Source organism: Carlito syrichta, unplaced genomic scaffold, assembly GCF_000164805.1.
Source record: "Carlito syrichta isolate Samal-C Ts95f unplaced genomic scaffold, Tarsius_syrichta-2.0.1 Scaffold309326, whole genome shotgun sequence".
Classification (NCBI taxonomy): domain Eukaryota; kingdom Metazoa; phylum Chordata; class Mammalia; order Primates; family Tarsiidae; genus Carlito; species Carlito syrichta.
This window is the reverse complement of record NW_007253422.1, coordinates 1-15372: the sequence shown is the minus strand read 5'-3', so window position 1 is coordinate 15372 and position 15372 is coordinate 1. Positions and strand designations below refer to the sequence as shown.

At 48.8% G+C, this 15372-nt stretch overlaps 2 protein-coding genes across 2 annotated transcripts; one reads left to right on the top strand and one right to left on the bottom strand.

Annotated features, from left to right (window-relative positions):
• Positions 1-2239: 2239 nt before the first annotated feature.
• On the top strand, positions 2240-4085 carry GUCA2A (guanylate cyclase activator 2A). Its single transcript, XM_008067172.2, has 3 exons — positions 2240-2320; positions 3362-3560; positions 4021-4085. The coding sequence occupies exons 1-3, from the start codon at positions 2246-2248 to the stop codon at positions 4083-4085; spliced, it is 339 nt and encodes a 112-aa protein (XP_008065363.1). The 5' UTR covers positions 2240-2245.
• Positions 4086-9806: 5721 nt separating this feature from the next.
• On the bottom strand, positions 9807-12093 carry GUCA2B (guanylate cyclase activator 2B). The gene is made up of 3 exons (XM_008067171.1): positions 11992-12093; positions 10641-10827; positions 9807-9915 (listed from the first exon to the last, which is right to left on the bottom strand). Exons 1-3 carry the CDS (start codon positions 12079-12081, stop codon positions 9854-9856), a joined length of 339 nt encoding a protein of 112 aa, XP_008065362.1. The 5' UTR covers positions 12082-12093; the 3' UTR covers positions 9807-9853.
• Positions 12094-15372: the final 3279 nt, after the last annotated feature.

Sequence of the window (15372 nt, the reverse complement as noted above, 5' to 3'; positions counted from 1 at the left end):
ATATCTGACAAAGGTCTAACATCTAGGATCTACAAGGAACTCAAACACGCTGAAAGGAAAAAAAACAAACAGCCCCATTCAAAAGTGGGCAAAAGACTTGAACAGATACTTCTCAAAAGAAGATATATAGGCAGCCAACAGACACTTGAAAAAGTGCTCAGCCTCACTCATCATCAGAGAAATACAAACCAAAACCACATTGAGATACCATCTAATCCCAATAAGAATGGCCATCATTAATAAAACAAACAACAACAGATGCTGGCGAGGATGAGGAGAAAAAGGAACTCTTCTACACTGCTGGTGGGAATGCAAACCAGTGCAAACTCTTTGGAAGACAGTGTGGTGATTTTTGAAAGAACTAGAAATTGACCTTCCATATGCCCTAGAATTCCCCTATTGGAAATATGCCCAGAGGAGCTCAAGTCATTCTACAAAAAAAATACCAGCACACATATGTTTGTTGCAGCTCTATTCACAATAATAAAAACATGGAACCAACCATGTAGCCCATCGAAGCTGGACTGGATAAATAAAATGTGGTACATATACACAATGGAATATTATGCAGCCATAAAGAAGAACAAACATATGGACTTCGCAGGAACTAGGATGGATTTAGAGTCGATCATACTCATTGATCTATTAGAAAAACAAAGAACAGAGTACCATATGTTCTCACTTATAAGTGGACCTCGAACAATTATAATACTATAAGAAAGGGATTGGCAGTAGTGGGAAACTCTTAGGGGAGGGAAGGTGAGATTGGCAGTTGAGTGAAACTGCTAGGGGAGGGAGGGGCAGACCTCATCAATAAGAGTACCTACATAATCAACGTTTGTATACCTAATCCCGAATTGTACCCCACATCTTAATAATTAAAAAATATGAAAAAGTGTTGCATTTATTCTTACATGTTTAAACTTCAGTCACCTTCAAAGTGCTCTCCTTTTGATGCAATAGACCTATCAAGATGCTTTTTCCACTGCTCAAAACAGTTTTTGAACTTGTCAATTTTGATGTCTTTTAGTACTTTGCCTGTTTTTTGTTTCACCTCTTCTACGTCGGCAAAATGTTTCCCTTTGAGGACTTTTTCATCTGGGGAAACAAAAGTTACTTGGGTGAAATCAGGTGAGTAGGGAAGGTGGGGCACAGGGGTCATGGTGTTTTGGGTCAAAAACTGCTAAACACTCAAGTGCACTCATAAATGACCCATCATGAAATGGGCAAACACGTTGACATTGAAAGAATCTCCAGGATAAATTCACTGAAGCTGAATGCAGTCTCTCACATCAACACTAGCTGGGACACTGATGCTGATGGATTCCTAGAACACTTAGCTAGTGGGAGAATCCTGTACTACAAGGGGCCCACCCTCCAAAATATAATTCTGGGATTTTTTAGTACTCTCCCATACCTATCCCACGAGGTAGGTATGATTATTGGGCCTCACAGAGGGCATAAGGGACAATGAGACTCAGAGAGGGGAAAACATTGTTCACACATATCACAACTGGGCAGTAGGTAAGATTTGAACTCAGGCCTGAGGTCAGTGAGGCACTAAGGCTATCCTTAAAGTAGTAGCAGCCAAGCCTGGGACTGCCTGGTCTCCAACCTCAACCCTCATCATTAGAAGCCACCTCCCATCCTCCTCCCACCCCCAGGCTGACATTGTTCACATTTCTCTGAATATTCCAGGCTTGTCTCACCTCCTGGCTCTCCTGAATATAACAGCTTTGGCATGAAATGGTCTTCCACCCCTAGCCCTTACTCTGAGAAAATTTCCACCCATTCTCCAGAACTCAGTGACCTCCTTGAAGAAATCTTCCTGAACTGCCCTGCCCTGCCCTGCCCAGGGGTGTGTCAGGTTCCCCCTTTCTACCCCCACCCTAATCACCCTACATTGCCTCTTCTGAGTCTGGGTCTCCCTCCTCAAGGGCAGGACAGGGTCTGCAGCCCTACCCCAGCAAAGGGCTGCCCAGAGCAGTTGTTAGTGGGAGGCATCAATGAATGCAGGACCCAACCTGGCTGTGGGTCAAAGCAGGTGCCCAGGGAGGGGCAGGGACTCTGCCAGGCTCTTATCTCTCAGGGCTGTCCTGAGCCTTATCTGATGAGGCCTGACAGGTGAAGCCGATGAGACTGACAAAGGTTCCTGGGTTACTCAATAACCCTGCCCTCTTTAAAAGTCCTGCTGTTTCCCACTGGCATCCAGAACCGGCCACCTGCTCTCTTGGGCACCATTGCCATGAACACCTTCCTGCTCTCCGCTCTGTGCCTCCTCGGGGCCTGGGCTGCCCTAGCAGATGGGGTCACTGTGCAGGTGAGTCTTCTGTCCCTACCCTGCCCCAGCCAGGCCTCTGCCCCCGGTGCCTTGGGCCTGTCCCCTGAGCAAGCACCCTCTCTTTGGGGCTGGAGGGGGGCTGTGTGTCTGAGGCTTGGTCTTCTTCAGGAACCCCTTTCTTAGTCCTGCCACACACACCTTTCCCTTCAAATTTGGAGGAGAAAGAACCACAGGTAGAGAGAAGATAGATGACTGATTGGGAAAGGTGGGCAGATGGCCAAATTATTGAGTGTCTGCTGTGTGTCCTCCCTCATTATCTCACTGGGGTCCCATCATCATGCTGGGAGGAAGGGATTATTAGTCCCATTTTACAGAAGAGGAAAACTGAGCCTCACAGAGATTCTGTAACAGGCCATGGACACACAGCTGGGAAGTGAAGGAGCTGAATTTCAATCTAGACCTTATTCCTCAGTTCTGCGTTCAGCTAGAGTGCCTCTCTGGGTCCCAGGAATCACATAGACATCCTGGAGGTCCTGATAGGTGTGACCACTGGTGCCAATGCTGGCAACAGGCCAGGTTGGCACCCAGCAGGAGCCCTGCTTTCTATCAGAGCCAGGTTTCCAGAGGCCTGTTACTGCTTCTCAAACAAAAGCCAGGCCACAAGCTGGAACTGGGGGCCCAGTGATTAGCCAGCAGGGAGAAGACAGCCCAGGCTTGGCCATGTGGAGCTATGATGCCGATCCAGTCCCTGTGCCTCTCCCTAAAAATCAGCTCATTGGCTCCTACTCTTTAGGCACCTATTACATCCCTGGCATCTCGCATCCATTTTCTCCATTCTTCATATAACATGTAGAACCTGAGTTCCCGGGGTCACAGAGCAGAGGCAGGGCGGAAGGCCTGAGCTCAGCCCCTCACATGGCCCAGCAGGGAAGTGTCTGGTTCCCATCTGCCACAAACACTGCTTTGAATGCCACTGGGGCTTGAGCCAGGGCCAGCATGGTGGACTTAGGGGTTGGGGAATGGACTCAGCCAGGAAGCAGGCTGTGGCCTGGTCTCATGCTCTGGGTGTGTCTCTTCCAGGATGGAGATTTCTCCTTTTCTCTGGAATCAGTGAAGAAACTCAAAGACCTCCAGGAGCCAAGGGTTGGGAAATTCAGGAGACTTGAATCCATGCCTGGTAAACCTGTGGCTCCCACCCTCTGTAACAACCAGAAGTTTCCAGAAGAACTCAAGCCTCTCTGCAAGGAGCCCAATTCCCAGGACATCCTTCATAGGCTGGGTGAGAAGCCTTCTCTCTCATTGGTGGGGCTTAGGAGTTGTTTTTGATTGGTGGCACTGGAGGAAGAGATGTGCTCTGATTGGTAGGATTCAGAGGCTGGGCTTGGCTCTGATTGGTGAGACTAGGGAGCTTGGCTCTGATTGGTGGGTCTGTTAGACATTCTGCTTCAATTAATTCTGAGTTGTAACGGGGAGGCTTAGGAAAGTCTTTGCTCTAATAGATGAGTTGGCAGCACTGTGCCCCGTTCATCCGGTCTTAGCTGAATCTCTTTTCTGGGTAGATTCTCCACTCTGTTTGTCTGTCTTGAGAGGTCCATGTGCCTGGTTTGGGGTCAGAGAAGACAGACCTGTTGGGATTCTCCTGAGGGTTGGGTGGCAGACAATGTCCAATCCTGGGCCCAAGAACGCAGGGGATGGGGGAGGGAAGAGCTGACTCACAAGTTCCCATCTCTTTTGTCCAGAGGTGATCGCTGAGGACCCAAGCATGTGTGAGATCTGTGCCTACGCTGCCTGTACCGGATGCTAAGGAGCTTGCTCTCTGGCCTCTTCCCCTCCAGCTTCCAGGGAAGCTCTTTCTCCTGCTGGAACAGCTGCCCACGATTCTCTCACTCCCAGCCCCTCAAACTACCCTGGCCAGAACAAAGGAGTGTAGAGAGCGCAGCCCAGGGAAGGGCTGGGTGACTTGTGGCCCTACCCTCAACACCACCCTTCCCTGGATTCACTCCAACCCTCAACTAATAAAGCAGATTCCAGAGTACTCCTGGTGTTACCTTTCTTCCTTCCTTCAAGTCAGTCTACCCTGCTCTGGGATAATTGGGGTTTAGTGTGCTAAGTGGAAGGACCCTACTCTCCCTGTTGAGCTATCCACACTCTCTGGGGCTGCCACCACACACAGACACCGAGAAGGCCTGAATCTTCAGGGCCCCAGTGGGGGAGAGGGTTCTTTCTTACCTTCTGGGGTCACCAAAGTCACTAAGCTACATGGGGAGCCCGACAGAGCAGTTTGGATGACCAACACATACACTCGAATCTCTAGGAGACTGGCAGCAAGCTCTTGAGTACTCAAGATACCTCAGGATCTGGCTTCTACTGACCATGCCAACATGGCCTCCTGCCCTCCCCTGAGACACCCATCCTAAATGATAGCTCTGCTCCTTGTCACCTCCTCTGCACTGCTCCTCCTCCCATACTCCTGGCCAGGTGAACTCCTTCTTGGCTCCAAGGCTTTGCTCCACGGCCTCTCCTCAAGACATCTTTCCTGACTCCCCCAGGAAAAGGCTTAATGCTCCTACTCTGTCCATGGTGCTTTCTGGACACTTTGATCACCCACACTCCTTGCACAGCTCTTGTCACCTGTGTATGATGGCTTCTGTGCCTGGGAAAGTCTCTCTGACTCCCGGAGCAGGTGAGGCCAATCCACATGAATGACTACCTGAGAATATCATACTGAGCAGGGCAAAAGAAAGGGTTACACAGTCTCAGCCCTGGGTTCTAGCCCCAGGTCTTCTGGGTACTGTGTAACGTCAGGAAGATCACCTTTCATCTCTGTGCTTCAGTCTCCTCCTCTGTAAAACTGGGATACCAATACTTCTTGCCTTTTGGGCTGGGTGAAATAATGCACGAGAAGCCCTCAGTTCAGGTCTGGCACTAACATAAGAGGAATTCATTAAACTGTAAAACAAATAAACCAGTGAAAGGCAGATCCTGCCTTCCGGGGTTGCTGGGAGATTTGATGAGATATGTGGTGGGGTAGAATCACTGAATGCCCAAACTCTGGAACCAGACTCTCTGGGTATGAATCCTGGCTCTGCCTTTTATAGCTGTGTGACTTTGAGCAGATTACCTCGCCTGTTCTCTCCTCAGTTTTCTCATCTGTAAACTGGGGATGACAAGACACCTACATCATAGAGTTAAGTGAAGAGTAAACTAGTTAATACTGGAAAAGTTCTTAAAATTCCACTAGTCTTGAACAATTGGTGGGTCAAATAAGAAATGTTTCAAAATCCTAAGACAAATGAAAATGAAAGTAACATACCAAAGTTTATGAGATGCCTCAAAAACAGTTCAAAGAGGAAAGTTTATAGCAACAAAATGTCCACATCAAAAAGAAGAAAGATTTCTTTTTTATTATTTTTTTACAATTTTCAAATTTTTTCCTTTATTTTAAAGAGCAGAAAGATTTCAAATAAACAACTTAACATTATACCTCAAGAAAGTAGAAAAGGAAGAACAAACTAAGCCCAAAGTCAGTAGAAAGAAAAAATAATGAACAGAGCAGAAATAATGAAATAGAGACTGGAAAAACAATAGACAAAAATCAACAAAACTAAGAGTTGGCTTTTTGAAAAGATAAAAATTGGCAAATGTTTAGCTAGACTAAGAAAAAAAGAGAAGACTCAAACAAAAGCATTGAAAGCTTTCCCTCTAAGATCAGGAACAAGACAAGGGTGCCCACTCTTACCACTTTCATTTAACATAGTACTATACTGGAAGTCCTAACAAGAACAATTAGGCAAGAAAAAACAAAGGCATCAAACTCAGAGAGGAAAAAGTTAAATTGTCTCCGCTTGCAGATGACATAATCTTATATATACGAAAAATCGCAAAGAGTCCACCAAGAAACTATTAGAACTAATAAAAAAATTCAGTAAAGTTGTAGGAGACAAAATAAACACAAAAATCAATAGCATTTCTATTCATTAATACTGTGAAAAATTAAGAAAACAGTGCTATTTACAATAGCCACAACAATAAAACAACCTGGGAATATATTTAACCAATAATGTGAAAGAACTGTACACTGGAGAACATAAGACAGTGATGAGAGAACTTGAAGGAGATACAAATAAATAGAGAGATATCCCATGTTCATGAATTGGATGAATTATTATTAAAATGTTCATACAATTCAAAGTAATTCACAGATTCAGTGCAATCCCTATCAAAATTCAAATGACATTTTTCACAGAAAAAAAAATCTTGAAATTCATATGGAACCACAAAAGACCCAAATAGCCAAAGCACCCTGAGCACAAAACAAAGCTGGAAATGTCACATTAGCTGATTTTGAAATTTACTACAAAGCTATAGTGATCAAAACAGCATGGTACTGGCACAAAAACAGGCATAGAAGCCAATGGAACAGAATTAATAGAGACTTGCAATAAATCTACACATTTACAGTCAACTGATCTTTGACAAAAGCGCTAAGATCACACAATGGAGAAAGGATAGTTTTTTTTCAATAGATGATGTTGGGACATACAGAAGAATGAAATTAGATACTTATTTCACCTCATATACAAAAATCAGCTCAAATGAATGAAAGACCTAAACTTAATACCTGAAACTGTAAGCTAAGTAGAAGAAGCTGGGCGTTGTGGTGTATGCTGGTAGCCCCAACCATTTAGGAGGCTGAGGCAGGAGAATTGCTGAAGCCCGAGAATTCAAGGCCAGCCTGGGCAACGTACTAAGAGCTTTTCTTAAAACAAACAAACAAGCAAAAAACTACTAGAAAAAATAAGGGAAACCTTCTTGACATTAGTCTTGGCAAAGATTTCTTGCACGTGACCCCAAAAGCACGGGCAACAATAACAACAACAACCAAAAATAGACAGCTGGGATAGCATATTACTAAAAAGCTTCTACCCATCTAAGGGAACAATTAACAGAATGAAAAGATAATCTATAAAATGAAAGAACATATTTCAAACTATATGTTTAGTAAGGGGTTAATATGCAAAATATATAAGGAACACAACTCTATAGACGAAAACAAATCACCCAATTAAAAAATGGGCAAAGGACCTGAACAGGCATTTCTCAAAAGAAGACATACAAAAGACCAACAGGTATATGAAAAGGTGTTCATCATCATTAATCAGCAGGGAAATGCAAATTAAAACCACGGTGACATATCACCTTACACCTGTAAGAATGACTTTTATCCAAAAAAAAAAAAAAAGTTAACAAGCGTCTTTGAGGGCTGTGGAGAAAATAGAATGCTCACATGCTGGTAGTGGGAATGTAAATGAGTGTGGCCATTATGGAAAACAGTAGGAGTGTCCCTCAAAAAATAAAAATAGAGCTACCATATAATCTAGCCATCCCACTTCTGGGTATATAGGCAAAGAAATGAAATCAGTATATCAGAGATTTCTGTACTCCCATGTTTATTTCCACATTATTTGAATGGCCAAGACATGGAATTAACTCAAGTGTCCATCAACAGATAAATGAATAAAGAAAATGAACTATATATATATATATATATATATATATATATATATATATATATATAGACAATGAAATACTATTCAGCCTTAAAAAAGGAAAAAATCCTGTCATCTGTTACAAAATGAATGAAACCGGGGACATTATGCTAAGTGAAATAAGCCAGGCACAGAAAGACAAATATGACATTGTCTCCCTTAAGTGTGGAATCTGAAAAAGTTGAACGCACAGAAGTAGAAAGTAGAATCGTGGTTACCAGGGTCTGGGGTGGGGGAGGTAGGGGGAGGAAGTGGGGGAAATTGTAAAACAAAAAAGAAGAAAAAGGAAAAGCTTCGCTGGGCCCATAGCGAGCACCTTGACGATGCTGCTGTGATCACGGCTTCTGTATAGCAGCACAGCCTTGTGCCTGGCACCGGTTGGCGCTCAGTGTCCGTTCCCGTGACTGTCTCACCAGGCAAGTGTGAATCCAGTGCAGCTGTGCAGAACAGTGGGGGATGAGTCCAGATGGTGCTTGGGCCCAGGTGAGACTTTAGAGGCGGCACTGGGGATTCTTTATTATATAAAGAATTGGAACGGCGCTGCAGTGCTCCTCTGGCCTGGTGGGCATGGAGAGCCCACGGGATGCAGGGCCAGGAAGGAAGCTCTGGCCTGGCCCGAGGGTAGTGCGGAAAGGGCCCAAGTGAGGGATGAAGAGTGCAATGAAAAGAGCCATTGCAAAGGTCACCAGCCGGCCTTGCCTGTGGGATGAGGGCGAGGAGGAACCAGGAGCCTGGAGGATTGTGGGACTCACGAGCAGAATTGAGCAGTCAGGGAGGGCAACTGTCTGAGGATCAACCATGGCCTTGGAGAGCTGAGTGCAGAGGGCATGGCCCCTTTACACCCAGCTTTCCTCCTTCCTGGCTTCCCAGGATCAAGGCTGGGGAGGCACCCACTCTGGAGAGACCCTGCTCCTGGGAATTCCCGACGTGGCTCCCGGCTTGAGTGAAGGCACTGAAGACGGGTGCAAGGATGCGGTGGCTGCACTGGGCCTCCCTTTAGGTGTCATCGTCTGGGCCCAGCAGCATGGAAAGGCAGAAACATGGTGGTCAGAGCGTGGACTCTGGTCCAGATGTCCAAAGTGCAATGTCACTTTGCTCAGCCTGTGATCTGGACTAGCTATTTATCTCTCTGCGCTCAACTCTCCTTACTGTGAATAGGATAATAATAACAGTATTTCGTCAGACTGTTGTGAAGACGCCATGAGTCAACATGTGCCAAGTGTTTAGGATAGCACCTAGGATAGAGCAAATATCCCCAAAATGTTGGTTATTATTATGAATAATATCCCTCAGAGAGGAAGAGGATGGAGAGAGGCAGGAACGGTCTCCCAGTGGGAGCTGGCCAGATGGTCCCTGGCGTGGCTGGGGAGAGCAGGAGCTCAGGGATTGAGGATGAAGGCCAAGGGCCCATCTTCTCAGGCAGGCCCTGGGCAGTCGGCCCTATTAGGGCCTGGGAGGGGCGCCTCATGAATCTTCCCTCCATTCACCCCAGCAGTCCCACCTCCCTCCACTGCTGGGTCAGGAGCACAAAAGCTCTTTGCTCAGGAGCTGGGGGAGGCCTTGAGCACAGCTTGGCAAGGGGTCTGGCTGCTCTATGGATTCTCAGCTCTGTGATCCTGGGCAGCTCATTCTCTGACCCCCCCCCCAAGTTTGGGCTCCCTCAAATACAAAAGGGTTTAATGGATCAACTTCCCAAGCCTCGGATACTTCAGGGAATTTCTGCCTGGTATTTCAGGCCAGTCTTTCTCCTCAACCTACCCAGCTCCCCAAGAAGCTCCACCCATGGCTTCTGGGGATGAAAAAAAGGACACCTCGACCCTGTGTGTGGCACAGAATCTTTATTCAGGAGCTGGGCGGCCTCAGAGGCCGGCCTCTCTTCCAGTCACTTTGCACTGGATCCAGCTGCTCGGGTCCTGTGGTGGCCATGGTGGAGCGTCTGAGCGAGGACGAGGGCGGGAAGCTGCCAAGGCACATGGCTGAGGGGCAAGGTGTCCCAGGTGGGCTCAGAGTACCTGGGGCCATCTCAGAAGCAGCCCGTGCAGGCCACGTTCACACACAGCTCGCAGTCATCATTAGCGATGCTCCCTGGGCACAGAGAAAAACTGGTCAGCTGACCTGAACCCAGGGTAGCTGCGGTCAGGCAGCAGAGAAGGCCTGCTTGGGAGCACCTGGCGTCAATCTCACAGATTGGGAGTGTGACATACTAGAGACAGAGTGAGAGGCTTGGGCTCAGGTCCCAGGTGCTCTCCTTCCTAGTGGTGCCTGGGCAAGTCACTCACACTCTCTGTGCCTCAGTTTTCTTGTCTGCTAAACAGGGTCGCGGTGAGGAGAGAATGCAGGTGACACGATGGACACAGGGCCCGGCACACAGTAAGTGCTCAGTAGATGCTGACTAGTTGCTACATTCTCCTGCCCAGCTCTGCATTATCCTTCAGGTTCTGGCTTGGCTGTCATCTCCTCTTGGAAGCCTTACAGTTCCCCTATCCCATGCCAGACATGGGCCACCTCTCCTCCGTGTTCCCTGTTTGCAAGCGTGTTCCCTGTGCTCCCTTCTCTCCCATATGTGAAGTCCCTGAAGGACTTTCCAGGACTAAGTGATTCTGGGCATGACTGACATGCAATGCCCAAAATTGGGAAGTCCCGAGCGGGAGAGAGGAGACAGGGAGACAGAGGCAGAGTTTCTTGAATCTCCCTGTCTTCAGCCTCCGGTTTCTTAACAGAAGCAACCAGGGCTGGGCGAGCTGGGTGTGGGAGGAGACAGAACAAGGGACAGAAGTTCTGCGGGGGTGGGGGAGGGCACGGGCACTTACTCAAGGTCTTGAAGATGCCAGCAGCTTCCTGGGAGGCGCAGACAGGCTGGAGGTCCTGGGGCAGGGCTGGGTGGTGGCACACGGAGGGCGGGAGGCTCTGGACCCGCAGGCGGGGGCTGGGCACCTGCTGCCCCTCCAGATCACTCAGCTTCTTCACTGATTCCAGCTGGACTTGGAAGCCTTGGTACTTGGGGAGGAGAGAAGGGAGAGGCGTATCAAGATCTGGACCAGGGGCAGGCACTGCCAGGTGACCCAGGGTTCCTTGGACCCCGCTGATCCTCTGTCCTCACGGAAGGTCCTGGCCACTCTGGAAAAAGCAGCCAGGGGGTGGGGAGCTGGGAGGCGATGTCTGGCCTCCTCCCACCCTGCCCCCTTCATGCCCCACTGAGCCACAGGCTGTCAGGAGCCGGTAGAGGATGAAGCAGCAAGGTCCTGGAGCTGCTGGACCTGGAGCTGGTGGGTTGAGGCAGGGGTGCTAGAGACAGGCAGCCCCCTAGTTCAAATCCCACCTCTGCCTCTGCCCAGTTGCCTTCTCTTCCTCATTCTGAGCCTCAGCTCCCTCATCTGAAGTTCCCCTGTGGAGCTGGGTACCAGGACACATTTGCTAACTGGACGCCTTCCCTGAACTGACACAGCAAAGTGATGGAAGCCTAAGCTGGCCGGGCTCCAAGGCCAGAGCTACAGGGGGAGACTGAGCCTCCCACACCCCTCCCAGGACCCCCTTTGTTCTTCCCAAGGAGACTCTGCCCAGAGTCATGGACACTACACCCCAGGCTACAGACTTCTCTGCTGTGCTTGGCCAAGCCAGCAGCATCCTGCCAAGCAGGTCCTGCTACCTCGACTCCTTCCAGTCTTCTCTCAGGGCCTTTGCACATGCTGTGCCCTCTGCCTAGCACAGTTCTCCATCCTCTGGGCCTGGCAACCTCTTTTTCATCCTGCAGTGTCGGCTCAAGGATGACCTGCCAGGGAAATTGTTCTGGTGACAGACATCCTGCACCTGTCTCTGGGTGATTAGAGAGGGCTGTGGGAGCACAGAGAAGTTCTCCCTCCCCTTCTGGGCTCCTCCAGGGCAGGTCCATATCTTATTCCACACTCTGACCTCTGTGGCCAGCACGGGTCTTCAAGGAGAGTCGTGCTGACTAGCAGCGGTTTGTTTTTGTCCTCCCCGTCATCGCTGCCATCGACATCTGGCTGCCCTCACCCATCTGCTGTCCTGGTCCTGGGGCTGTGAGGAGGGTCAGGCTGAACCCTGGACCCTGGGCTCCTCCTGCACCCGGTGAATTCCCAGTGCACCTTCTCCAGCCTAGCCTCCCACCATGGGGGCCTTCCTTGGCAGACCGGAGGGACTCACCTGGATATAGACTGACTGTGTGCTCTGCAGGAGTAGCAGGAGGACCATGGCCACCCCCGGCAGGAGCCCTGACACAGCTCTGTCACCCATATCGTTGCCTGTGTTCCCACCACCACCGTCCACCTGGCTCCCAGCTGCGTTCTGGCCAGCAGCTCCTTATGGGCCAGGCTCCAGAGCTCTGGTCACTCATTAACTGGCCGGCTGGGGCGGGGTTGATACTTGGCTGGCTCTCTGACAAGCTGGGGCTGGTTCCCAGAAAGGGGGTTGGAGGTGAGAAGGGCAGGGAACCCAGGGCAGAGGGGAACACAGTGCTTATACATCAAGTGCCTGCCAGCACGGGGCTCTAGGCAAGGGCCTTGGACCACCCCACTTTCTGCTTGTCCTCAAGACACCTGAGTGAGTGGAGTGATGGGGAGACCATTTTATAGACAAGGAAAGTGAGGTCCAAGAGGTAAAGTCATGGAGATAGTCAATGGCAGGGCAGGGGCTCCAACCAGGTGTCTCTGGCCCAGGTGAGTCCATGGTGTTTTCCCTGGGGGAAGGATGTAGACAGGCTGGCCCCAAGCAAGATGTGCAGACACAGCTCAGCTCACTGTCCTCAGGCCCTTAACCTCCTAAGATCCACATCTCTCCCACCCCCTCTCCCCATTTCTAATGAAGGACCATCCTTCTGCTAGTCCTTCCCCAGGCCTTCAACCTGCCTCTGCCTGCCATCTTCCACCCATGCCTGGGTGTCCCCTGGTTATGTTTGACCCATCTCACCTGTCTGTGCCTTTCAGAAGCCAGCAGCCTAACCCAGGAGCGAGCACTAACATTGGATACAAATTGACCTACTGCAGCTGTGTGATCTTGGACAAAGCGCATCAGCTCTGACTGAGCCTAAGCTTTCTCTTCCATCAAATGGGCATGATAGAACCCACAATATAAGGTTGCTGTGGCTCACCCAAGCTCCTCCTTATCTCCTAGGAAACACATCTGTAGGAAGTGCCTTAATCTCGAAGTGGTCTTCTAAGCAGCATGTAACCCACCACCTCAGCAGCTGAAGATTGGGTCAGAGAGGAGGGCAAAGTCTCTGAGGGTGATATCATCACTGTCAGTCCAGACAGCTATAAACAGGGCTCGTGCCAGGGCTCTGCTCTGCCAGGCACAGACTCTGGCATGTGGCAGTCTCCCCATGTATAACATGGACTGAAAACCCTGATAGCTCACCTTGACATTTAAGATGCCACTTAAATGGCTAGAATCTGACGCCATTGTGTTCCCTCATCCTTGCTCGTGCAGGCCAAACCTCATCTCATGTTTTTCGACGTATTCCACGTGCCTGAAATGTCCATCTTCCTCTGTCTTATCTCGGACTAAAATGGAAAAAAAGCTCAAGTGAACTTTGGAATTCCTTATGCCTTGCTTTGAATCCAGACTTCAGCCTTTACTCTTCATGGTATGAAGAGATTAATGGACTCTTGCAGGCTTTCTCATCCATAAAATGAAAATAACCGTCGAAATTAACAGCTCTCATTTCTTGAATACTATGTGCTAGGCACAATGCTGTTTTATGGACAGAACCTCATTGAATCCTATAGGATGGGTGTAATGGTTGTTCCCATTTTATAAATGAGTAATTCAAGGCCCAATGAGGCACCATGTTTGTGGTTGCTGTGAGAGTAAGAGGGGTGAGCAGATTTTCCATCCAGCATTCTTGCTTTTGCTCGGCCTGTGATGTTATAGACAAAGGAACCCAGGCATTGGAGGCAAGGAGAGTTGGGTTCAAACCCAGACTCCAGCATTTCCCAGCAATATGACCTGAGGTACATTACTTAGCTTCTCTTAGTCTTTGTTTCTTCATCGGTAAAGTGGAGAAAATAACGAACAACCTAAAAGTATTGAGAGGAAAAACAGAACAACCCTTGTCCCAGTATAGCCTGTGACTTTCCTTGTTCCCAAACTGACCATTTCCTCAGCATGTGTCTGGCCCATGTGGGACACACATTGAAGGATGGTTTCCCCGCCTCTCCTCTGTGGAACCCCCCACAAGCTCTAGCTCTGAAACCACAGAGATCAGGAACAGTCCTGACTTCGGACCTAAGCAGGCTGAGCTTATGCTGTGCCCTTCTGTCCAGAGCTGAATCTGACAAACCATGTGACTTTGAGCAAGTGGCACAACCTCTGTGATCTCAATTTCTCATTTGTAAAAAGATGACCCGTCTTTGGTGTTTGAATTTGACATGAAGCCGCTTGATACCCAAATCCATGCTTTTCCCACCAGAGAAAGCTCTTGGCCCACATCAAGGGTACAAGGAGCAAATCTGCAGGGTCTGGAAGCTGCTTGACTGTGGTCTCCTTCTCTTCTCTGCCCTCTGGCTCCCCTAGCCAGGGCCTGTCACATGTCAGTCTTCCCTGGGAACCAGATATGACTTCCCTATTTGAGTCCCACATGACTCAAATTCATGAGCCAAGCCCATCTCCTCCTTATCTTTTCATGAATGACCCACCATCCATCAAAATCAACTTGGTCACAGACACAAATCCTTGCTGCCACCCCCAGCCAGCCTGTGTGAATTGACGTGGTATTTTCAGGGCACTGCCTTTTTTATGGACGTGGGAAGCGACTGTCATACCAGCCTGAAATTTGTCTCTGTGTGGAACCCTCAAACACAGAAGCAGGGTGCTGACAATTCGCCCATGTGTGTTTGGGCAGCTCCTCTCTCCACACTGGACTCTCTGCCCAGTGCCCACCTCCACAGCACCCCAGAGCCCGTGACTCTCCCTGCCCCAACTGACCGTTTCCCCACAGTATTTGTCACAGCTGATCACTTGATCCTTCTTGGAATAAAGTACTTTCTCTATTTGCTTCCCAGGACACATGCTCTCCAGATTTCCTGCCAATCTCCCTGACCCTATCTTGGTTTTCTCCATTGGTTGTTCCTTCTCTTCCTGACCTCTGGATATTAGAATACCCCTGTGTCGCCAGGTCTCAGTCCTTAGGCCTCTTTCCTCTGCCTGCAATCACTCCCTTGGTGAACTTATCCTGTCTCCAGGATTTTAATGCCATCAACACCCTGTTTGCTCCCCAGTCTGGCTCCTCCCCTTAGGCCTAGACTCACTTACCTCCCTGCCTTCTCAACCTCTCCCATCCTAATTGATGCCATCTCCTCAGTTGCTCAGGTCCAAGACCCGGGAGTCATCCCTGATGCCTCTCTTTCTTTTATTTGCCAAACTGAATTCCTTAGCAAATCCAATCGGCTCTACCTTAAAGTGTTTCTAGTCTCTAACCATGTCTCATCATTGCCTCTGCTACTATCAAGGTCCAAGCTATTATCATTGGTTGCATGGATTATTGCAACAACCTTGTATTAGGGCTTGTATTAGCTTTCTTCAGTGAAA